This window comes from Branchiostoma lanceolatum, chromosome 15 (genome assembly GCF_035083965.1).
Source record: "Branchiostoma lanceolatum isolate klBraLanc5 chromosome 15, klBraLanc5.hap2, whole genome shotgun sequence".
Taxonomy (NCBI): domain Eukaryota; kingdom Metazoa; phylum Chordata; class Leptocardii; order Amphioxiformes; family Branchiostomatidae; genus Branchiostoma; species Branchiostoma lanceolatum.
Genome location: NC_089736.1, coordinates 12,277,447 through 12,303,620, shown reverse-complemented (window position 1 = coordinate 12,303,620; position 26,174 = coordinate 12,277,447). Strand labels below are relative to the sequence as shown.

Sequence of the window (26,174 nt, the reverse complement as noted above, 5' to 3'; positions counted from 1 at the left end):
GTCAGTTGTATGATTCAAATGTTGTTTTTCTGGTGAAGTTTTATGGCTTTCTCATCTATAACTAGAGTTCCACGACCTCATACCTTCGCCGACTGATGTTAGCCTTTTCGAGTGAATGCTTATCACTCAGTAGGTAAATAAGGTCCTCGATTGCATGAATTTCAAGTGATCCTTTTCTCTACACAAAACACAGCATAAAAGTAAAATCTTAGAAAAGAGGGTCATTGTAGCATTTCCTCATATATTATGTAAATGAGGCCATCATGTTTTATGTCTGATAACGTCCACATTTGATTATCTCCCAAACGCCACAAGAATGAAATCCCATCATTTACCACTCTGGAATTATAGTATTTTGTCATAAATTATGCAAATTAGGTATTCGTTTGCATAATTGATATCTATCAATATTCCTCTCTTTCTCAGTTACATGTCACGTGTTTGACTACAATCGAATGCAAGGGTTTGTATACTTTTTCACATCACAGATCCTGATTTGCATGATTCTTATATGATCATGTAAATCATCACTCAAACTATGTACATCCCTACAAATCATGACGATCCGTCATCACCTTCTTGAGTTACTAGTATTCTCTTTCAAAGTTTAAAACAAACCCATACCTATACCTACACGAGTTCTCCCAAGAGTTATAAAAATAATCACTGTAAGAATATTTTTGCTTAATAAGTATCATAACTTTTATCTTTACTACAGAAAATAAGGCAATTTGTTGGCAATGCATTTGCTTCAATTATGCCCTTATTTTCATAGTCGACATATCAATCAGTTTTTATCAAACCTTCCAACAGGGAGAGCGTTAGATCGTTAGGCTGCTGTGTTTAAATGCCCGTGTGACCTCCCTGACCCCAAAACAGAGCCCTGCACCAGGCAAGTAAAGTATCACATGTGTCCTCCAGGGACGTCTCACAGGGAGCCTGCTCCGGTAAACTAGGTCACCTGTCAGTGCAATTTAACCTGAATATATAGACTTAAAAATAGCAAATTGAAAGGGAATTGTAGACAATTCCTTACAAATTATGTTAATGAGGCCTTGTCATGCATGATTTTTGTCTGATATTGTTCACCTTTACTTAGCTTCCTAATGATACAAGAATGAAATTCCAATCATTTACTATTGTGGTATTTTCAATTAGTATTTTCTCATTAATTATGCAAGATAGGTAGCTATTAGCATTATTGGTATCTATCGATACCTCTTTCTTTTTCAGCTATATATGTCACATGTTTGAGAGTCCTATTTTGAAAGGCAGCAGATTTATAAACTTTCCTTGCTAATTATGCAAATTAGCTCCTGATTTGCATAATGAATATTCAATTATGTAAATCATTAATCGAGCTATCTACATACCATAAATCAAGACGATCCGTTGACCATAAATCTAGTTATTCATGGCCAAAGGTCAAAACAAATAAATCAAAAACACCCGCTGCAGCTCCAAACAAGCCGCTAGAGGGCCCAAACGTGCACAACTTACTTCATGTGGCATGGACTATCTACCACACAAAAATCATGACCGTAGCACTTGCAGAAAATTCGACCTCAAACTTTGAAGCTACACTGCAGTACCCAAAGTACCCGCTATGAGGCCCATCATCGAACTTGACCTTCCCCTTTAATAAATCTACCTATTCACTAAATATCATGCACAACCATCAACAGCTTCTCGAGTTATCCTGTCAACAAACAAATACGCATACATAAACAGCCCACTGCAGTGCCGCAGGAAAATGCCAGGTGACCCATTTTTGCACTTGAGCTTCGTTTTCACAATCTCTACGTACACACCAAAAATCATGCAGATCCATCATCAATACGTCGAGTTATGTTGTCTACATACAAACACACTAACAAAAAAAGTCCACTGGAGCACTTTAGAAAAACGCCAGGTTAACCATTTTCGAACTTGACTTTTGTTCTCACAACCGCCACTTACCTACCAAAAATCAGCAAGATCCGTCAAAGTTCTCTCGACTTATGATCTCGACATACATACGGACCCACTTTACAGCTGGCGTAACCGATAACATAACCTTACCGCGAATGCATACATTCCCGGCGAAAGTAATCATAAAAACTTCGTTAAGCCTACCAATGTACTTGAGATTTGTTTGAATACGTCATAGACATAGTCCGTTTGTGACGCTACTATATAGTAGTTTAAAACGGGTAGGGGAAATTCACAACGTAGCGTAACGTTACATGTATTGTACATGTAAACCTTAGGCACTGCTTGGTAGTAAGATAATTCTGTACGGATCAGACCAAAATGAATGAAAACGGGTATCGGGTGGGTATTGGAAAGCAACAGCAAAACATTTTACAGACTAGTGAATCAAACTCATTTTTAGTCGAACGTTACCAACAATTAACTATCTGTGCTGCAAGCCGTTTTCAACGTTTGTATTTCCAAACACCGTTCATGGCCATTCATTTTCTTCTAGCCTGTGCACGTTTCAACAAGCAACACAAACAATCTCTACTACCGTCTGTACTAATACATAACTATCACAGTCATAAATAAATAGAAGAATTAAAACATTACAGGTTAAAGCACAAGAATCACCAAGTCAAATGGCAGAAAAAAGAAAAAGAAAGAACGCCAGTGGTAGACTTCCTTTGTTCTAACTTTAGATGACCTTGGCGGCCATTTTGTTTCCTTTGCTGAGCTCTTCCCGCCTTGCACCTGTTGACTGTTAAACAAGCTAATACACAAATGTTACTGTCTAAATAAAGAAAGCTGTTACCTGTGTTGAGTACTAGTGTCGTCTTCAAGACAAAAACTAGTTCTTAAAGCTTCACTGTAGCTATTTTCAAGGACAAAGCACCTGTGGAGGACCTGTGCTTGTTTCCCCCGATGTCATCACCCAAGTGTAACTAAGCTTAAGGACACGAGTAGTGCACTAAGCGGAACAGGTATGTAGCTGTAACGGGATACGTCTGTTTATTTTCGTCTTCGTTGTCTTGGCAGAAGCACATCATTGTTGACCCTTCCCCCCGCTAAGTATTCGTGAGGTCACTGGATGTTATGTGACGTTATCCCTCTAACCATTTCACCCGATCAGGAAACCAGACATCGCAGTTTCCAACACGTTGGGACAGACAGTTCTCAGTCTGACAATAATTATTATATGTTTATTGCAAGTACATGACCGAAGGCTATTTGAGGTACATGATACATGAGTACAGAGCTGTAAAGGACAATCAACTACTTGTTCTACATTCTAGAATATACATTGATCTGGGTTTTGGCTTCTTCTTTTGAGGCAGTGGAAGACGAATTTACTCACTTTTCTATAATATGTGGTTTCTTGATTTCAATAGCAGGATAGTTTTTTGGTCCATATCAGCACAAATCTACAGGATTATGATGTTTTCTATTCTCCTGACTTAGAGGTGTTGGCTATCAAACTTCTAGGGGCCTGACCAGCGGAAGGACTGCTATAGGCGATATTTAGTCTGGCAATATCCCCTAGATGCGTTTGAAAATTTTGTATAGCAGCTAAACAATTCTTATATGGGAAACATGGTTCACAGTTAAAATGAAAACCATTTTTTCAGTATTAGGCCATATTGATTGAAAATATGGATGACATCCTATGGGAATCCCAAAACTGATGCGAGAGGGCGAATAAAGTTTTAAAAGAAGTTTCACAAAAAAAGTTAATTATGAAATCCACATGGTCAGAAAGAATGAACAAAACTTAACACATACACCGAAACACAGTTTCTTCTTCATTTTTGTTCTTTAAAGCTTCTTCTTTGACTTCGGAATTGACTTTCGCATTCTAAGATAATAGTATTCTTTTTTGAAATACTTTGTGCATTTACAGCATGTAGTTTCTTACTTTCCACCTGCAGTTTACAATTGCAAGTTACTGCATGGTTGAAAACTTTTCTTTGGCAAACGGATGAAATTTGATGCGCACGCGGATGTCATCCATATCAGCCAAATCAACATGGCCTTACAGTTTAACTCCTTTTTAAATATAGAAAATGGCAAACAAGCTGAAGACACGCCTGGTTCTTCTGCTCATCATTTTGAAGGAAGCTGGGCCGGCCGCAGCCTGCAGCAGCAGCTGTTCATCAGCCTGTTACTGTCACCGAAGAGGCCTCAGCAGTGTTCCTCAGGACCTGCCTACAACCATCACGATGCTATATTTGTCATCTAGTGCAATCACTGGGTTGAGTCGGTCTGACGTCTCAAAGTACACAAAATTGAAAAACTTACATTTTGATAACAATCAGATTTCAATGGTTAGTGGGCAGGCATTCTCAAATCTGGCCGAACTGCAAACGTTAAGCCTGGCACGTAACAAGTTAACTTACATTCAGCCTGGTACAGTTTCAGGTCTATCCCAGCTCGAAAACTTGGACCTGAGAGGCAACCAGATAAATAACGTTGAACCCGGTACATTCTCGAAACTGTCGAAGCTCCGTCGATTGGGACTAGACATGAACAAGCTAACTACCATTCTCCCAGGTACATTCTCGAATCTACATGAGCTCTCTTATTTGTACCTGAACCACAACAAACTAACTAACATTCTCCCAGGTACATTCTCGAAACTGTGGAAGCTCCATCTTTTGAAACTAAACATGAACAACCTAACTACCATCCTCCCAGGTACATTTACAAATCTACATGCTCTCTCTTTTTTGTACCTGCACCACAACAAACTAACTAACATTCTTCCAGGTACATTCACAAATCTACCAAACCTCAGAGAGTTGTTACTAGCCAGCAACCAAATAACTGACATTAAGTCTGGCACATTCTCAGATTTACCTAAACTCCGGAAATTGTTGCTGGAATCTAATCAAATACGTGTCATTCAACTTGGGGCTTTCTCAAACCTTCCCAATCTCGATCGCATAGACATGAGAGAAAATCTCCTAACTAGCATTCATCCTGGTACATTCTCAAATTTGCCCAAGCTTAGGTTGGCAATACTGGTGGGGATCCCCTGGCATTGTGACTGTAGAATGGCAGTTGTCAGGGAAACGTTGATAAAGTACTACCGTGCATCAGAATTCCTTGACAGATATACCTGTCAAGAACCCATCCACCTCCGAAACAAAATTATTGATAGAATAAAGCTCGAAGATCTAATCTGTGAAAGCCCAATGATTGTGAGTTTTGAAAAGAACAAAGGTGGTACACTTGTACAGGGGGGAACTCTGCATTTGGCCTGTGAAGCTGCCGGTGTACCTAAACCAGATATCACAGTCACTCTCCCATCTGGACTGAATACAACTGTTGAGTCAGGAGGGAGGGTGACTGTGGGAGTGAATGGTGCCATCACCATAACTAATGTTACTGCAGCAGATGCTGGGCATTACATCTGTATTGCAACAAATCCAGGTGGATCTGCGTCTGGCAAACTGTTTGTTGAGGTAAAAACCCCAACATCGGTCATACCAGACACATCTACTGTGGAGATATCTGATGACACAGCTTTAACAACATCTGCCGAACAGTCTGACGGCATGATGTTCGAAAAGCCAACAATTGTGAGTTTTGAGATAAGTGAAGATACACTAGTGCAGGGGGAGACTCTCCAATTGGTCTGTGAAGCTTCAGGTATACCTCCTCCGAATGTCGTTGTCACTCTCCCATCTGGACTGATTGCAACTGCTGAGTCAAGTGGGAGAGTGACGGTGGGAGTTAATGGTATAATCTCCATAACCAATGTTACTACAGCAGATGCTGGTCTGTACATCTGTATTGGGTCCAATTCTGTCGGCTCGGCGTCAGCCACAGTGCTAGTTGATGTCAAAACCACCGCATCTGTTTCGTCCTCTTTCAATGCTTCACCTCTGGTGTCAACTTTTTCTCCACTCGGCAATACAGAAGGCTATCCAACAATGTATCCCCAGTCAATTGCTATTGGTCTTGGCACATTTGTCGGGGTTCTGTTGCTTTCTAGCCTTGCCGGCCTTGCACTTTGGTGGAAGAGAAAGACTAAAAAGGCACCTGTAGTGTCAGCCCCAATAGCTGATCCCCTCAATACAGGCGACATGGTGAACAATTGTGACAATGGCTCAGGAGGTAAGGGTAAAAAGCGCAATGCTGCAGGTCCATACAAACAGGGTAACATACACGATAATGTATATGAGGCCCCAGTGCCTGTGCATGGCATTACTCCATGTATGACAAAGACCACCAGTGGCAAAGCTAACATACATAAGAATGTCTATGAGGCCCCAGTGCCTTTTCAGGGCATTACTTCTCGTATGGCAAAGACCACCAGTGGTAAAGCTAAGATACATGAGAATGTATATGAGGACCCCGTACCTGTACAGGGCATTACTCAATGTATGAAAAAGACCATCAGTGGTAAAGCTAACATACATGACAATGTCTATGAGGCCCCAGTGCCTGTGCATGGCATTAGTCCATGTATGACAAAGACCACCAGTGGTAAAGCTAACATACATGAGAATGTGTATGAGGCCCCAGTGCCTATGCATGGCATTCCTCCATGTATGACAAAGACCACCAGTGGTAAAGCTAACATGCATGAGAATGTATATGAGGCCCCAGTGCCTGTACAGGGCATTACTTCTCGTATGGCAAAGACCATCAGTGATAAAGCTAACATACATGAGAATGGATATGAGGACCCCGTACCTGTACAGGGCATTACTCCATGTATGAAAAAGACGACCAGTAGTAAAGCTTACATACATGAGAATGTATATGAGGACCCCGTGCGCGTACATGGCATTACTCGATGTTTGACAAAGGCCACCAGTGTTAAAGCTAAGATACATGAGAATGTATATGAGGCCCCAGTGCCTGTGCAGGGCATTACTCTATGTATGACAAAGACCACCAGTGGTAAAGCTAACATACATGAGAATGTCTATGAGGCCCCAGTGCCTTTTCAGGGCACTACTTCTCGGATGGCAAAGACCATCAGTGGTAAAGCTGAAATACATGAGAATGAATATGAGGACCCTGTGTCTGTACAGGGCATTATTCCATGTATGACAACTACCACCAGTGGTAAAGCTAACATAGATGAGAATGGATATGAGGACCCCGTCGGTCCATAAGCAGAATCAGTTTGTGCACCAAAAGCTGTGTAGACCCAAAAGCCATTGCTAGTCCATGGACTAGGTGCTGTGGGTCCAGAAGTAGAATCAGTTTGTGCACCAAAAGCTGTGTAGACCTAAAGGCCATTGCCAGTCCATGAACTAGGTGTTGTAGGTCCAGAAGTAGAATCAGTTTGTGCACCAAAAGCTGTGTAGACCTGAAAGCCATTACCAGTCCATGAACTAGGTGCTATAGGTCCAGAAGTAGAATTAGTTTGTGCAACAGAATTTGTGTAGACCCAAAAGCCATTGCCAGTCCACGAACTAGGTGATGTAGGTCCAGAAGTAGAATCAGTTTGTGCAACAAAATTTGTGTAGACCCAAAGCCATTGCCAGTCCATGAACTAGGTGATGTAGGTCCAGAAGTAGAATCAGTTTGTGCAACAAAATTTGTGTAGACCCAAAGCCATTGCCAGTCCATGTGCTAGGTGTTGTAGGTCCAGATGTAGAATCAGTTTGTGCACCAAAAGCTGTGTCGACCTGAAAGCCATTGCCAGTCCATGAACTAGGTGCTGTAGGTCCAGAAGTAGAATCAGCTTTTTCTCCAAAAGCTGTATAAACCCAAAAGCCATTGCCATGAACTAGTAAACATCGTACATGGGAAATGTTGTCTTCTTATGAAGCCGGGCAGCACAGTTCTGTACCTGAAGAGGAAAAAGCAGCTGATACCTCTCATTTCATTCATGGGGAAAATGCTGCTTCCTCGATCTCATTAGATGGTGATGGCCGTGAGAAAGCAACGGTTACTACCTCTAAATTCCACCATGAGAACGGTGATGAGAAGGAATAAGTACATGATTCTTCTCAGGCCATCCATGAAAGTCCAGATAAGGGCATATCAGGATATTGGAGATTTCTTTTACACAACCAGTAAATCACACCCCGTGACGTTTCAGTTTCTGCCTGACACCTTCCTTAGAGCTTTTGACTGGAGTACTGCTTCTCGCCGCTATAAGTAGCAGAAGTAGGTAGAGCTTTTGCGGTAAGAGGCAGCACTCCAGTCAGAAGCTCTGAAGATGGTGTCTGAGAGACACCGAAACGTCAGCAGGTGAGATTTACTGGTTGTGTAAAAAGAAATCTCCAATATGCTATGTTCTGCCAACCTGATGAAATTATTTTCAGAAGGGCATATCAGCTTAACATGCTTCTGCCCTGGTTATTTATGGCATTGACGATGAGAATGTAGAATCTGTTGCATCTTCATCCATCTACCAGAATTGACAGTAATAAACCAGAATGAAAAACCAGAATCTCTTATTTCTCAGGTCATTTATAGAAATGACGAATAGAAAGTAGAACCTCAATTAATCTACGATGGCGATAGTGATAATCCAGAGTCTCCGGCTTCTTATGCTATTCAAGGGGCATTTGATTTTTTTTTTAAACAGCATCTTCTGCTTCCCGTTTTATCTATGAGCCGGTGTAGCGCACGTGTGTATGTATGCGCATGTGTGTGATCAATAGAAAATGATCAATTCAAATCAAAAATTGTATTAAGTTCTCAAGTTCAGTAATTAAACCCAACAATACGTCAAACACGGCTAAAGGTTACATTTGCAGAACTTTGGGAAAGTGCCCAAAACATTTTCGCAAATTTAAATTTCTTAACCAAGATATGTGTGTTGCCTGATGGGATAGAATTGTAGAAGCAAATCCAACAAGCTGCTAGGGGGCCCAAACCTACACCACTTCTTCATTACATCACAAGCTATCTGCCACTAAAAAGAAAAAAAAGACCATAGCACGTCCAGGTCGAAAGATACAAAAACGGAAGTTCTGCTGCAGTACCAAGGTCACATACCAGGGGGCCCAAAATCGACCTTGGAATTTCGGCTCCCCAACACCTGCCCACATACCAAATATCATTGTAATCCATCAAGGTTTTTGAGTTATGCTGACTATAGTAGTCCGGAAACACAAACACACACACACACACACACACAGACGTAGACACACACACACACACAGACATACTCAAAACTATATCTCCATTTTTCATGGAGATAATAACCAAATCTTCAATCAGCTACTGTGTAATATATATAAAACGGCTTATTATTTATAAAATGTACATATATGACCTAATGTGCCTCTGGCTTATCATTTGTACACTGTGAATAGTGTTGGGACAAATAAGTTCAATGCTTAAATTCTTGCCTTTGTTATTGATAAACATGAAGAGAATTACTTAATTTTCATTGATTTATGTATTTATTCTTTTTAAAGTAAGTTTTCAATAAGACATTTTATCGTTGACGAATCAGGTTTTTTGGGATTTGAATTTTGCTGTTATGACAAATGAATTATGAAGAGGATGGTGGGCGAGGGCCTAAATATGTGAGGATGTGAAGAAGTGTTCATGTAAATGTAATCAGCCAACTATTGTTTCATATTTATTCACTTTATTTCAACAAGATGAAACCGTCATATTATTGCATATTGATGTAAGAATGATTTATTTACAACTTCTTTGAGATAGTTCCGGATTAGGAACTAGTTTATTTTGTATGTACCACTTAAAAGCGTTTTTTGCACAAATTTGATCAACATTTTTCTATGTCCAAGCTCAAGTTGTTGTATCACTGAATATTTAGATGTTCAAAGTCTTCAAGGACTGTTCTGTGGTTGAAGCTTTCAGATGACAGATGTTCCATTGTTAAATAGTTTTTTTTTTTACAATAGCAGAGGCGCCTTTGTTTGTTTGGAAAAAAATATGGCAGAGGATTGTTTGTTAAATAGCTTGAAAAAAGATGTCAAAGGAATGTTTGTTAAATAGTTTGAAGAAAAAAATATGACAGAGGCGTCTTTGTTCAATAGTTGAAAAAAAAATATGGCAGAGGCGTCTATGTTAAATATGCGTCTATGTTTTAAAAAAGGTGACAGGTGCATTTTTAAATAGTTTGAAAAAATGGTAGAGGCGCCTTTGTTGTCTAGGTTTCAAAAAAAGATGGCATATTTGCATTTGTTGAATAGTTTGAACAAAAAAAATGGCAAAGGCGTCTTTGAAAATTGTTAAAAGAAAGGAAGACAGGCGGTAAAGGACATCGGTGCTATGATCCACTCCATCTAATACACGCAGGCACTGGCATGTAATATATTGTAATACGAGTTAACTTTTACGAGCTACTGATAATTTTTCATAAGCAATACGTTTCTGATGTTTCTATTGTGGTTTCCACACAGATTTAACATTTTTACAAGATTTAATGCACTTTTTATCTATTCACTTTGAAGTTTGAGCATGTTTCTTACGTCATTGTTATCTAGACTCACCCCCACCCCACTCCCTCCACTTGCCTTGGAAATAAAGGAATCTCAACACACTATCAGTGTTTCCGGTTCTGCTTTCTTTTCGAGAGAAAAAGAGTAACTGGTTTTAAAAGTGATCAACGTTCGCGGCTGAGGCGTCCAAGAAAGCAGCGGCCAGAAAATATACTGCTAGGTCGGATGACACGATTCAAGATCTAGAGGAACTTGAGATGGCAGAATATCAAGACCATGGCTACCTGTACTGAGATGTTTAAGGCTAGATCAACCAGTGTAAGGTTCGGTCGGAGGGACTATATGGATGGTATCATTTCTAGCCACGACGGAACATGTGTTCGTATATTGTAAAGTATTTCGTTTATGCTCACGTGAGGATATCTCGTGTCATTTTATCACACCAGGCATTTATCTTTTTTTCTATCTCTACATTCAATTGAAACAGGAATTGATATATGCTTCATTAAAAAAGATAAGGAAAATGAACTGTATATACACTATTATGCAGCACCTTACGTATACGAGAAGCTATTCTTTTGATTATAAAAATGAAGACACAAGGAGTATTAAGGCCACTTTAATGGCATGAATTTACTTCCCAACATGTAGTAAATGTGCTTTATGGTGAGCTTACTTCCATTTATTTTCAAACTTTAACAACTGTTGGTCCCCTTTAATATGGAAACAACGCTTTCATCCACCTGTATTTTCCACCTACATCACCCGTACATGTAAATATACTGAACACGCTGTAAACACTTATGCTATAAGGTACATAATCACTGCATATTTATATAGATAACAATCTTCAACATTCTTTGACCGAACTGACGCAAATCATAACGCAATTGCTAGGAATGTTTTCTTTTTACCAGTATGTAGGGTAGAGCCACAGCTTTTAAGGTTCCGACGCCCTCTTTTTGAAGCAATGAATATAATTCTTTGCAAATTATCGTTTAAGCCAGATCTTCTAATAACATATACTTTAGATAAGTAAGAGATTTTCTATCATTAGATATCTGTTACTGAAATCATTCCTGAACCTTTACACGTTGCATTTGCACCTTTCCTAATATATTTGTTAATGACATCATTCTTGAAACCTTTACACATCACATTTGCACCTTTCCTAATATATGTGTTAATTACACCATTCCGGAAACCTTTACACCTTACATTTTAACCTTTTCCTAATATATGTGTTAATGACATCATTCTTGAAACCTTTACACCTCACATTTTGACCTCTCCTAATACATGTGTTAATTACACCATTCTTGAAACCTTTACACCTCACATTTTGACCTCTCCTAATATATGTGTTAATTACACCATTCTTGAAACTCACATTTTGACCTCTCCTAATATATGTGTTAATTACACCATCCTTGAAACCTTTACACCTCACATTTTGACCTCTCCTAATACATGTGTTAATTACACCATTCTTGAAACCTTTACACCTCACATTTTGACCTCTCCTAATATATGTGTTAATTACACCATTTTTGAAACCTTTACACCTCACATTTTGGCCTCTCCTAATATATGTGTTAATTACACCATCCTTGAAACCTTTACACCTCACATTTTGACCTCTCCTAATACATGTGTTAATTACACCATTCTTGAAACCTTTACACCTCACATTTTGACCTCTCCTAATATATGTGCTAATTACACCATTCTTGAAACCTTTACACCTCACATTTTGGCCTCTCCTAATATATGTGTTAATTACACCATTCTTGAAACCTTTACACCTCACATTTTGACCTTTCCTAATACATGAGTAAATTACACCATTCTTGAAACCTTTACACCTCACATTTTGACCTCTCCTAATACATGTGTTAATTACACCATTCTTGAAACCTTTACACCTCACATTTTGACCTCTCCTAATATATGTGTTAATTACACCATTCTTGAAACCTTTACACCTCACATTTTGGCCTCTTCTTATATATGTGTTAATTACACCATTCTTGAAACCTTTACACCTCACATTTTGACCTTTCCTAATACATGTGTTAATTACACCATTCTTGAAACCTTTACACCTCACATTTTGACCTCTCCTAATACATGTGTTAATAACATCATTCCCGAACCTTTATACGTCATCCTTTGCCGTTCTACGTTTCCCTCTCCTTGAATATGAACGTGTCTCTGTCTGGTGCGTTGACAAGCCTCCACACTTGCTTCATATCATCTCCTTCCCAACCAACATGGAAGTTTTGGATAATCTGTACGGTTGAGAGAAAACATGATCTAATCAGATTTTAGAGGGTCATTAAACAGATTTTAGAGGGTCATTATACAGATTTTAGAGGGTCATTATACATATTTTAGAGGGTCATTATACATATTTTAGAGGCTCATTATACATATTTTAGAGGGTCGACGTCATTAAACAGCTCTTAGAGGGTCATTATACAGCTTTTAGAGGGTCATTATACAGCTTTTAGAGGGTCATGAAACAGATTTTAGACGGTCATTAAACAGATTTTAGAGGGTCATTATAAAGTTTTTCAGTACTGAGTACAGTCTCCTGGCTCCCGGGGAATCGAACCTCCCCGAAGGTCCCTGAGACCCCAAGCGCACAAAACCAACTTACCACTAGGCTAAAAGGTCCGGCCCGGTCAGTAAGTGACGCTTGAACTACACTGTTACAACAAGTATTTCTATTCTGTCGCAAACTCGTAGTTTTTTCGCTCTATATCTATATTGTATGCGTTGTCTGCAAACAGAACATTGGATGTTCTGTCCATCTTAAACATGACTTATTCGTCAAATATAAAATTGGCCCAGATTGGCCTTATTGATATCATTGTGATATGAAGACTCACCCTGACAAGCCCCAGATACAGCTCTTGTTCCGCAAAACGTCTACCTGTTGATGCAAACGGTAAAAAAAGAACGTAGTTAGCAAAGTAAAGTAGTCTAGGTTCTGTGGCGTGCGGTTCTCTGCAAACTGCAAACTCTGCTGCAAACATTATTTTTTCGCATCAAACATGAATTTCTTGCCTGTAATGCTAATTTTTATCACTTAGTGTTATATAATTGAGATAGAAGTTGATAGCATCCGCACTACTTTTTTCCTCAACAGGCATAAATAAACGCCGCGCAGGTACCCATCATCAGGCGCACTAGCTAGGCTAGGGCAGCTTGAATCACCACAGGTAAGGATATATCACTCCGCCGCCCATGGTTTGACAGTTCACGATAAACCCCCGGAGTCAGCTCATCTAGCTATTGGTGTCATTCCTGACCGATACAATTATGTGAGAGACTATCAAACATGACACTTTAGCGTGATTGTTTTGAATTGTTATCAAAAGTTTATGAATTTATTTTATTTGAACACGTATTTATTCTTCATGCCAGAAACAAAAACAGCTTTACTTACCAACGCACATCCTCGGTCCATAACCAAAAGGCAGAAGGGAGAAAGACTGGACGTTTGATGACCCAGTCCGGAGCCATCTCTCCGGCATGAATGATTCCGGTTCCGGATAATACTCCGGAAGTGTGCTTATGACATTCTGAGCCAGAAGAACAGTGGTCTGAAAGATGAGTATGGAAGTTCTAGATTAAACGTTGTTTGCGTCTTGAATTTCTCATTCTTATTTTCTTCATCATATGCAAAGGAGTAGGTTTACCCATATCGTAAAGAAGACTTCTCTTATACACACAATGTGTACATATTCATGATAGATTGCGTAGCAGCTATACGCTGGCTCACTGTTTGAATAAGACATGCGCAGTGTGAGAGATTGTGGGTAATATGTTATTAAAGTTCAAGGCCCCTTAGACATAAACAAACACTTCTGGACATGTGTTAAGTATGAATAGACAGTGAGACTGTCATGAACAGCTGATGATGATGATGACACAACAACGGCTTAAATGCATACGCAGTGGTCTTTACTTTGACCTTGCAATGTTATATGCGCATTTCCATCAGTGAGCCGGCTCATTGAAAATTGAGCACGGTACTGTGTAGAATTAAAGGGAACCCAAGCAATATTAGGGACCGAAATTTTGAGTTTGAAAGTCTGTTTATTTAGCCATGATTAGTTCCAACAACACTATAACAATGTCTATCGACGTCCATGATGCAAAAATACGTTGTTGTTGTGATGTGAGAACTCACTGAAAATCGTCTCCAGGGTTTTTTGTAGGCTCGCGAACAAAGGGGATCATCGTGCGGCACGTTTTTGGGTGGTTTTAAAATGCTCAAAGTATGAAGCTACTACGCAAATGTGCTAAACAGTTATAGTAAATGTCACGACCATAAATATTTCAGCATCATTTTTTTCCCTTTTTGGGGGCACTAATATTGCTTTGGTTGCCTTTAAGTACTCTAAGATTTTGTGTGTGTTGATGTTGACAAGTGTATTATTAAAACATTGTACCTTCGCCGGCACGTGATAGCCCGACAGCACTACGTCACGGGTCAGGATTCGTGCAGTGTTCAAGACAGTTGGATAAATCCTGGGGGGATAAAAAGAGGCGTTAGCCAAATCCAATACAAAGAACAAAAAATATTTAAAAACGGAAGTTCTGCTGCAGTACCAAGGTCACATACAAGGCACCCCAAAATCGACATTGACCTTCGTCTTCCGATCACCTGCCCACAGACCAAATGTCATCATAATCCATCCAGAGGTTCATCTTGAGTTATGCTGACTCCGGAAACACAAACACACACCACACACACACACACACACACATACACACCCAAAACGTTACCCCCATGTTTCAAAGAGATAATAAACAAGCACATGTTTATATGTAAGGGAAGAGATTGCAACTTGGCAGTATCGCCGATTTTACCATCAGAGAGACAGGTGGTCTTCTATATAAATCAATTGATTAATTGATCTAAAGTGACATGAATCGTAGTTAAAAAGTTATGACTCTTTTTACAACTATTTTGAAATTTAAAGATTCTCCCAAATCGCAATCTCAACCCCGGCATATTATAATATATTAAATTATATTATATCATATCATATTATATTCATAATATTTATTATCTTTATCATACTCATTATATTCATTATAATTATTACATCTATTATATCTATTATATTCATTATAAACTACGCACAAAAAGTTCCGCTACCCTAACTTTGGTCGATCATATTTCCGTTATTTTTTTACCGATTTCAATATATTACATATCATTTAAAAGCCTATTTGATTCCCTTTCCCATGATACCAAACTTATTGTGATTGCAAGTTCATGAAACGAGCATCAGGCCTGCTAAAGTGAGTGGGTCGAAGAAATAAAGTGCCCAGATTACCTTACTATAGTCAAACATGCTATTCCGTACATATTCTTCTGTTGATATTGACTTCTGTACGTGAGTATTGTGGAAAATCAACAAGAATAAACAAGACAAATTCATGAAAGCTAAGTTTATTCTTTATCAAAACCAACAATCTGTGTCTTAGTAACGGGCTAGCAAGGAGTCTTAGTAACGGGTGATCCAGCCACGCGCTGTCACTACAGCACGGCACCTACTCCTCATACTCGTCACCAGTCGCGCAATGCGATGCTGTGGGATAGCGTCCCATTCCTCCACCAGCAGTCGTCCTAGGTCAGCTAGCGTTGTTCTCTCGGTCACTCTTGCACGGACAGCTCGCCCAAGCTGCTCCCATAAATGTTCGATGGGGTTCAGGTCCGGGCTCTTAGAGGGCCACTCCATCCTCTCTACACCTGCATGCTGGAGATGGTCGGCGATGATCCCTGCCCGGTGTGGGCGGGCGTTATCATCTTGCAGCAAGGCATTCGGCCCCATGTTATGGAGGAAAGGGATGGCCACCGGATCAAGTATTGTGTCACGATATCTTTCTGCATTGAGGGTTCCTGGTACAAGTCTTGTCTTTCCCCTGGAGTTTATGCCTCCCCATACCCCAATGTTTGTTGTGAAATAATAATAAAAAATTACCTGTGGATGACGATACCGTTGCAGGACGCAGGTGTTTATGTGGTGTAAACAATTGGTTCTTCGATGTGCTAAAAAATAACCTTGGATGTTCTGTGTGCTAGAAATAACCTTGGATGGTCTGTGTTCTAAAAATAACCTTAGAACCTGAGGAAACAATATATTGAATCATCATCCGCGCCTATACCGATAGGATGTCACAGCGCGCGTATGACACCAACAGGGAATTTTATTCATTATATTTATTCTATTTATTCTTTTTATTCTATTTATTCTATTTATTCTATTCATTATATTCATTATATTCATTATTTTTATTATATTTATTATATTTATTATATTTATTATATTTATTACATTTATTATATTTATTATATTTATTATATTTATTATATTAATCATATTAATCATATTTATCATATTTATCATATTTATCATATTTATCATATTTATCATATTTATCATATTTATCATATTTATCATATTTATCATATTTATCATATTTATCATATTTATCATATTTATCATATTTATCATATTTATCATATTTATCATATTTATCATATTTATCATATTTATCATATTTATCATATTTATCATATTTATCATATTTATCATATTTATCATATTTACTATTACATCACAAAACTAAATGTCGACGTTTTTATGAAGATGCAGATTTGATTTAGAAGTACCTGGATGTCTCCTTGACAACAGCACGGAGATAATGCATCTTGTTCAGCACTCTGTCGTCTATGGGCTGTCCTGGTGGAACTACCTCCATAATCTCCTCATACAGTTTTCGTTGAGCATCGGGATTTTTCGCCAGGAGGAACAGATTAAACACAAGAGTGTGTGCAGTCTAATGTGATCGGACAGAAAATTATTAAGTCAGGTCTACATTCTTGATCTTGTATGAAATATGAAAATAAGACGACTGAATGGGAACTTTATGATTTTCGTGGAAACTCTGAAAGCGTAATGCTAATTATTATTATTATCATAATTTTTTTTAGGTAGATGAAATAAGCTTTTTCGGTTATAGGGACAGAGTAGCCAGTTTTCCTCCAAGTCTACTTCATTTAGCTCATTTAAGAATATGTAGCAACCTTGGTCCTCAACAGCTTGTAAACAGAAATGCCATCTCTGTAAATTATATAATATACATAGATTCATCCAGTTCATTTGAAAAACACTCAGATGAATGAAACGCGACTATACATAGGGTCTCAATCATGTATAACTCGGAGTGGAGAAAAAAAAACCGTACCGTACCCCAAAATAAACGGCTGCATGAACGTGTGTTTATATTGGTAGGAAATTCCCCTTTAGCCATCTCAAATGATTTCAAGTGTCAAACTGATGAAAGCTTGTTTGTACCTGGAGAAATTAGCGGGTAAAGTTTGGCAGCCGCGCGCGAGGTCGGACGTGCACAGACGCGCATTTTGAGTGATGCGGTCGTGCGCTTACAGCTGGAAAGTGTCTTTTGTGGGGTGTAGCTAATTGCAGTTTGTAATATAATTGCCATAAAAAGGAATTGAATGTCTTCTGTTAGTTGTCAGTTTTTCACATGATCTGGTAAATGTTCTAGCTCAACATAGAATGAATGACCGTGGTGCATTTCCTATTGCTTCATTACGGACGCGCCCTTGCCAAACACGTATTATAATATGTAAGCCTATGGGAAGAAAAATCATGAATAAGACCAAAAGCAATTAAATTTGATTTAGCTCCATTGATATTGAAGAAAACTCACCGTGTCAACCGCGCCATTAAGCAAATCCACCGCCATCTGGATGGCCTCGTCCAAGGTCATGTCTTCTCGGGACAGTAGGCTCGTCAGAAAATCTGCCTCCTCTGGGGGCTGTTCCATTTGGCGGAGTTCCTTCAACTTTTCTCCTATCATCTTTTCTGCAACACTAAGGGACGACTAGTTTAACTCAGAATTCGTGACCAGAGCAAAGGTAAAAATCGCCAGGGTGACAATTAATGCCACTTCGTCTATGTAAAGCTTTCATCCAAAAGTGAAATGCCATTCGTTCTACAGATACGCACCTAGTAATGGTGTCCATGGCTCTCTCGAATCTCTTCCATGTAGGAGTGCTGATGTATTTGTACAGGGGAGGCGACATTAGCAGCTTGGCGAAACCTATGAAGAAGTCGTTCACCGCTCCGATCATCCGTTGTGCGTCAGAATCTTCGGGCAGCTGATCCAGGGTCAAGCAGCCAATGCGCTTACCCAGGACGACGAGACTCAAGGCTGAAAAATACAGATCCTTCAGCTTGACTGACAAGTCTTGCGTACAGTCTACAAAAGCAACAAGAGTTCGGAAACCTATTATCTCCATGAAAAATATATCATGAGATTTAGGCCCTCATTTGCATAATTTATATCCAACCATGTTCACCTTCACATAGTTTCCAAATGAAATTCCAGTTATCTACCAATATAGAATTACAGTATTTTCTCATTAATCATGCAAATTAGGTCTTCATTTGCATAATTTTTATTCATCTAATATGTCCCTCTAGTTCTCAGTTACATATGTTGCATTTTTGAATACTTTTACCATTGAATAGAGTGGGTTAATGAAATTTCCCCATTGATTATGCAAATAAGATTCTTACTTGCATTATCACAAATTCATTATATCAAGCACATAAGCTATCCACATCAAGTATATAGGTTTGGTTGTATATCCACTTGTGGTTTGACCACTAGCTGTCGGGCCCCTGGGGAATATTTGCCCCAGTTTGGGAACTAACAGGTGTTAGCTGCCACAACATGTATGAGTCCTATAATGGAAAACACTACAAATATAGATTTTCCTCATTAGTTATGCAAATTGAGTCCCAATTTGCATAGTTTGCACTTCATTATGTACATCTCTGACTAAGCTATCTGCATACTAAATATCGCGGAAATCCGGCGTTCCTTTGTTCAGTTATTCTCCTTGGAAGATTTTAACAAAAAACGCCCATGCAGTTTCAGAGCAAGCTGCTAGGTGGCCCAAACAGCACTACAGCACGTCTTCCTCACATTGCAAGCTATCTGCCACGAAAAAATAAAGACCAAAGCACGTTCAGGTCAAATGATGAAATAAAATGGAAGTTGTGCTGCAGTACCAAGGTCACATACCAAGGGGCCCAAAATTGACCTTGACCTTCGTCTTCCAACCCACATACTAAATGACATTACAATCCATCCAGACGTTTTTGACTTATACTGACTACAAACATCCGGAAACACAGACACGCAAACACACACACATACACATATACACACACCAAAAACAGTACACATGACACATTCTAACCGTAAACAAGATGGCGCCTGTGCGATTTCATATAAAACATGGCGGCATCCGTAGACACCGGTATACAGGCTCATCCCATAGTCATCGACACCTTGCAAAGTCAATGATAACAATGGTAATGATAAAAATACTCACACTCTAGCGACCATTTATACAGGAGCTTGGTAAAGTCAGGAACCTGTCCAGCGGTCTCGCCCTTCTGTACGACCCCCCGTATCAGCCCGACTAGCTCCCGGGACACATCGTCCTGCAGAACGACGTACGCACCGACCGCCTTAGGGCGCATCAAGTCCTTGTTTACGGAACTTCGGACGCGGAACCACTCTTCTCCATTCCTGCATGCAAAGATAAAGTAAAGACAGTATTGAAAAAACTACTTTTGCCAGCATTTCTCACCATCTTTTCCAAACATCAAAGGCTAACTGTCACAACTGGTCCTTATTAGGAGAGATATCAAAACCGGAAGTTCCACTGCAGCACCATAAAAAAACACCAGGGGCCCAAAATCTAATCATTTCCAGTTTTGTCAAAACCTACGAACACACTAGAGGTATGAAACCAACACACACACGTACACACACACACACACTCATACACACGCACATACACACACACACACACACACACACACACACACACACACACACACACACACACTTTTGTATACTACAGTACTATACGGTGTTTGAAAAAAAAGTAAATTAAGTTGTTCTCATACTGATCGTTGTTTGTTACCGAACAGAAAAAATGCCTCGAAAAAAAATAAACAATACTTACAAGAAATGTCTAGAAATAAACACACTTTTTGAAAATGATGACACTATCTCTTATAGCATTTTTCTAGAAAACTGTTTTTCACCAACAGATACTTACAGCTGCGCGAGGCCAATAGGTTTCTTTTTGAGTTGGCGGTATGTTACAATGAAATCCGAAACAGGTCGCTCAGGATACTGCCCGTCATTCCGGAAAACCGTCTCGATGTCCTTCGGGTCACAGACGAACACCATTTCCCGTGGGCCGAGATTCTCCCGGTATATCTTTCCGTACTTCTTATATCTTTCAATTGTGGAGTTCGCCATTTTTGTCTTTATTGGAAAGCGACCTGGAAAAAAATGATAATAATTCTTTACTTCATTGCCTTAGGTCAGGCCACATACCCAACACAACAAATATAGAGGCAAACCATTGGTGATGTGTTGCAATGAAGGGTATATGCAAACATGCATGATATACTTTTTACATGCAAATATGCAAAAATAATAAACGTTTTTCATTCCTAACTAGAGTTCCACGAACACATTATCTTCGCCAAATAATCAAGGCTTATCATGGAGAGTGATTAATATTTACGTGCTTATCACCCCCTGCAAATTTGATCATGCACCATACCATTTGGAAGTTATGATGGGGCGAATGAGTCCAGTCTAGATATGGTTAAAAATCATTTGGTGGTACAGGACTAGTATATATGTAGAGTGTGCTGATATATGTTATAACTGGTCATGAAAAAATATGAGTATGTTGATATTATATGGGTCACAAAGGTTCGATATTGCAGTGTTGTAAGTTGAAAGTGATTATGAAATAGTACAGTCAATATATATGAATAGAATAAATCTGGCTGGTGGTTGACGTGTTTTTAGGTGTTTTTGTCCTGCTGGGCTTTCTATTTTGTCCCTATTTCGTTATGTCGCCAACCGTGTTGAACAAAAATGCCTAAGCTGAACGCGTTAAACCAGCTGGACCCACACCTCTGCTTGGAGAATAGTTTATTTATTTGACCTACATGTACGTTTATGCAAGGCCATCTGTTTACATGACCTGACACTGTCCCATGTCCCATTGAAATGCAGTAGGTTAACAAACTTTCCTTACTAATTATGCAAATTAGCTCCTGATTTGCATAATTAGTCATTGATAATGTAAAGCACCATCTGAGCTCTCTACATACCAAACATCACGACGATCTGTCGACCCCTTCTCAAGTTATTCATGTCCGAATGTCAAAACAAAAAAACCCACTGCAGTTCTAAACAAGCCGCTAGGGAGCCAAAATTTACAGAACTTACTTTCTGTGGCATGAACTATCTACCACACAAAAATCATGACCATAGCACTTTCAGAAAATATGCCCCTAAATTTTGAAGCTCTGCTGCAGTACCTTAGGTACCCGCTAGAAGGCCCATTATCGAACTTGACCTTCCTTTCTGTAAACCCTACCCATCCACTAAATATCATACGGATCCATCAACAGCTTCGCGAGTTATGCTGGCGACATACAAATACACATCCACACAAAGCCCGCTGCAGTACCAACGGAAAATACCAGGGGAACCATTTTTGAACTTGACCCCCATTTTCACAACATCTACACACCTGCAAAAAATCATGAAGATCCATCAACGTTTCCGTCACTTTTTTTGCCTACATACAGACACAAAAAAATGTAAAGTCTGCTGCAGTACTGTTGAAAAACGCAAGGTGAACCATTTTCGAACTTTAGTTTCCTTTGCACAACCACTACACACCTACCAAAAATCATAAAGATTCATTGAAGCTTTCTTGAGTTATGCTCTTGACATACATTCAGACCCACCCAACAGATTTTTCAACCGAAAACATAATCTTCTCCGAGTACAAGTACTCGGCGAAGATAACGACAAGGCAGGAAGGGTGACAATAGAGTAAGCGAAGAGGTGAAATATGATCCTGGGATGGATGAAATTGTGTAGGAAGGTACGTAATGTTGCCTCGCCGTGAGGTAGAAGGGTATGCGTTTGGTCTGGATTTATGGAGTGATAGTGTTGACGGTATCAACTCTCGAAGACAATGTCGGATGTTGGTGATTTTGGGTAGGTAAGTTTTTTTTGGGGAGACGAAGGTCAAGTTTGAAGATGGGTTTCCTGCGGTGTTCCTTTGGCGCTGTAGTGGAAGTTTTGTGTTTGACAATTAGTTTGTTGGCGACATAACTCGAGAGAGATTTACTGGATCGTGATGAAATTTAGTAGGTTGTTGGGGGTAGGGGAAAAGAAGGTCAAGTTCGAAGGTGGGTCTTCTGGGGGGTTCCTATGGTACTACAGGGGGCATTTTATTATCTAAATTTTGGAGGAGGATAACTAAAGCAGGTTCTGGTGGATCTTAATTGTTTTGGGCAGGTAGAAACGATTAGTGATTATTAACATAATGACATGCCAATCATGTCATTCTTTCCATGATTAATAAAAAAAAGTTGAAATTCCCTTTCAATTTGCTATTATGTCTATATATTCAGGTTAAATTGTACTGACAGGCCTGCGGGTGGGTGACCTACTTTCCCCGGGAGCGCTCCTCATGGGACGTCACCGGAGCCCAGTCTGCTTGCCTGTTCTTTTTCTTCGTCTTCTGCCCAAAACCAAGTAGATGTGGGTTGGTAGCTCTACCAATGGTATTGCAGAAAGTTATATGTACCGTGTACATGGTTCTGATGTTATATTTGAGATGTAGGTACCTTTAAGAAAGGTAAATACACCTGGCCATAAATTATGCTTATGAGGACCTCATTTGCATAATCTATGCTGAAACTTGTATTTTCCTTACCGTAAAAGCTATGGATGCCATATTTGAGATGTAGGCACCTTTAGGAAAGGTGAATACACCTCGACATAGACTATGCTAATGATGACCTCATTTTCATAATTCATGCATAAAATCATATTTCCCTTCTGGTAAATACTTTGGATGTCATATCTGAGATGTATGTACCTTTTGAATAGGTACATACACCTGGACATATATTATGCTAATGAGAACTTCATTTGCATAATTTATGCAGAAACGTGTATTTCCCTTACGGTAAATCCTATGGATGCCATATTTGAGACGTAGGTACCTCTAGGAAAGGTGAATGCACCTGGACATAAATCATGCTAATGAGGTCATGCAGAAACTTGTATTTCCCTTACAGTACATGCTACGGATGTCATACTTCAAATGTAGGTACCTTAAGGAAGGTTAAATACACCTGGACATAACTTATGCTAATGCAGACCTCCTTTCCATAACTCATGCAGAAACTTCATAATTCCCTCATAGTAAATGCTAAGGATGACATATTTCAGGTGTAGAAAATGGGAGGAGATATCCTGCATTTTCTCGAAAATGTTGCCTTTCTAGTTTGCTTAATTGATAAGAACATGCCCTGATTCCAAAGTTGTAAATAACGGTAATTTGATACTTGCATTCGGAAGTTAAATAAAGGTGAACATCATCATACATTAAGTATTCAATCCATAACACACCTTTCAAACACATATTTCATACAAGTTGACACCATTCGGCGAAGGTATGCGATCGCCGAACTCTAGTTTTCTATGTATCCGTGTTTCCCATATAACTGCAAATGCAGAAATGTTCGAATTCGTTTTTATGTTCGCGGTTTTCGCGGTGAACTCTTCAGCACGAGCTTAAAACCACCGCAAAAGTTTTTGCCCACCAATAACTGTAGCGCTACTAATTGTTTCAAACACGAACTCAAAACCACCGCGAGCATTCCATTTTCTTCCTACCGCGAAATAAAATAAACACGCGAACTTAAATGCATTTACAGTATATGCTGTACATCGCAGAGTGACGGGAAAGGGAGCAATGGACCAATCAGTTTTCTGCAAGGAAGGACAGAAGAATTTGTAGTTTAATCATCTGGCCAAAATATGTGACCTTTGGCATGTTTTGACCTCTGAAATGAGTCTGATTGACCCCCGAATGCTGATCTACTGGTTGGACTGATCCATTAGGATGGGCATGGGGTGAAATCCAGTTCTGATTTCAAACTTCTAGCTCTAGCTCGTTAAAATGTCAAAATATATGACCTTTGGCATGTTTTGACCTCCGATTGACCCCTGAATGCTGATCGACTGGTTGGACTGATCCATTAGGATGAGAGTGAAATCCAGTTCTGATTTCAAACTTCTAGCTCTAGCTCGTTAAGATGCCGAGATTGGCCTGTTTTTTTATATTTAATAGCAAAGAACCTGGCAAATCAAGCTTTGCAGTGGTGGTAAATGTGTTTTAATCGATTGTTTTTGCATAGCTTAACCATGTGTTGCATTGGGAAGTACTTGGAACTTGGACTCCCCTGCTACGAGCACGAATCATGATATCCATTGCAACCCACAACTGCGTACTATTTACATAGTCTTTGACCTAACGTGTAATGAGGTAACTAGAGCGTTAGGTCTCGTCCGAACGAACATTGACCTGAACGGCCAAGGTCCGTTAGAGCAAATCTTAAACTTCTCTGCTGTGTAAATTGTCACCGCTACTGCCGATCATTAAACGGGTAAGTAGCAGCTGTGCGAACTTCTTGATTTTTTTTCAAACACCGTGTTACCTAACCAACATGGAATACTGCATTCTATACCAACACTTGCTGTGTTCACGTTTCAAGGCACATGTCACTCAAAATAAACAACTGTACAAACAACGCAACCTTTAATACATCTGACTATTGTTTGCCTCGCCATAAGCTTACCAAAAGGACTGTAGTCCAACGCTGTACCAATGAAGGGAAGCCCTTTCGGACCGGGAATCTCGTCAAACCGCCGGACTGGTCTGTCTTGGGCGGTTTGTTTAGTTGAAGTCGCTGTGCTGGCGCCCCGCCGGCCATTTTGTCCCAAACACGTCTTCCAGATCGTCCAATTCGGGAGTCTTGCCTGCGTAACGGCTTCCCTTCTGCCAACAATCTTCAGAATATGCGACATAGTTTGAGTACCTTGTCTAGATCTGCTACTTCATATATAATGTTCAATGCATAAGAAGTGTGCAAAGACAGAACGTTGCTGCTGCAGTCAACACTGTGCCCTTAGATTCTCTGTGGCGAAGTGAACTTGGGTTGTTTGTGGCAACGTTCTTGTCGGGTTGGACTGAGTTGACCTTGGTTACGGTACCCACGTGACTTACCTTTCAACTTGAGGAAGCCCCCACGCCCGGACTACAATTCCTTCGCCAAGAAGGTTATGCTTTCGTCAACGTTCGTATGTATTTGTCTGTGTGTATGTGTGTCTTTCTGTCTGTCAACACGATAACTTAAGATTGTCTGGATTGCTTGTTTTAGAGTAGGGTAGAGTACAGTAGAGTAGAGTAGAGTAGAGTAGAGTAGAGTAGAGTAGAGTAGAGTAGAGTAGAGTAGAGTAGAGTAGAGTAGAGTAGAGTAGAGTAGAGCAGAGTAGAGTAGAGTTGATACGGCCAGGTATACGTAGGAACTCCAGTTCCGGTATAGGCCGCCCTTCTGTTCAGCGGACTGTCTCATCTCATCTATGTGGGTAGGTCTTCCTGAGACCTCCAAATGATTAGATTTTGGACCCCCTAGTTATATTTCCCTCCCTATACCCTGTGCCCTGTTTTTGCTGGTACGCGTACACACACGTGTGGACTGAGGTAGACGCATTTTAGTTTAATCTTTAGGGTAGTTTTGTGACTTCTCAGTAGGTGAAAAAGCAAATACTTTCTGTATCTGTACATGTAATAAGTAA

General features: G+C 39.6%; 1 protein-coding gene across 4 annotated transcripts; it reads right to left on the bottom strand.

Moving 5' to 3' along the window:
• Nucleotides 1–10,949: 10,949 nt before the first annotated feature.
• Nucleotides 10,950–25,567, bottom strand: LOC136420680 (probable cytochrome P450 CYP44). 4 transcript variants are annotated; one of them, XR_010753288.1, is made up of 11 exons: nucleotides 25,175–25,566; nucleotides 20,539–20,767; nucleotides 19,801–20,000; nucleotides 18,404–18,608; nucleotides 18,105–18,267; nucleotides 17,044–17,210; nucleotides 14,810–14,888; nucleotides 13,801–13,957; nucleotides 13,241–13,284; nucleotides 11,552–12,637; nucleotides 10,950–11,491 (listed from the first exon to the last, which is right to left on the bottom strand). XR_010753288.1 is itself a non-coding variant. In XM_066407753.1 (10 exons), exons 1-10 carry the CDS (start codon nucleotides 25,401–25,403, stop codon nucleotides 12,527–12,529), a joined length of 1,584 nt encoding a protein of 527 aa, XP_066263850.1. In that variant the 5' UTR covers nucleotides 25,404–25,567; the 3' UTR covers nucleotides 10,950–12,526. The 4 variants fall into 4 exon arrangements, 3 of the variants coding, with proteins under 3 accessions (XP_066263850.1, XP_066263849.1, XP_066263851.1); XM_066407753.1 differs by having other exon boundaries at nucleotides 10,950–12,637; nucleotides 13,241–13,280; nucleotides 13,797–13,957; nucleotides 25,175–25,567; XM_066407752.1 differs by having other exon boundaries at nucleotides 10,950–12,637.
• Nucleotides 25,568–26,174: the final 607 nt, after the last annotated feature.

What these genes read in the sequence shown, in the direction of transcription:
- LOC136420680 (XM_066407753.1), bottom strand. Translation starts at nt 25,403, where the DNA reads ATGTCGCATATTCTGAAGATTGTTGGCAGAAGGGAAGCCGTTACGCAG. An exon ending in TTAATGGCGCGGTTGACACG is followed by an intron (nt 17,211 to 18,104) that starts GTGAGTTTTCTT and finishes CGATCACATTAG; the next exon opens with ACTGCACACACTCTTGTGTT. An exon ending in GCTATCACGTGCCGGCGAAG is followed by an intron (nt 13,958 to 14,809) that starts GTACAATGTTTT and finishes CTCATCTTTCAG; the next exon opens with ACCACTGTTCTTCTGGCTCA.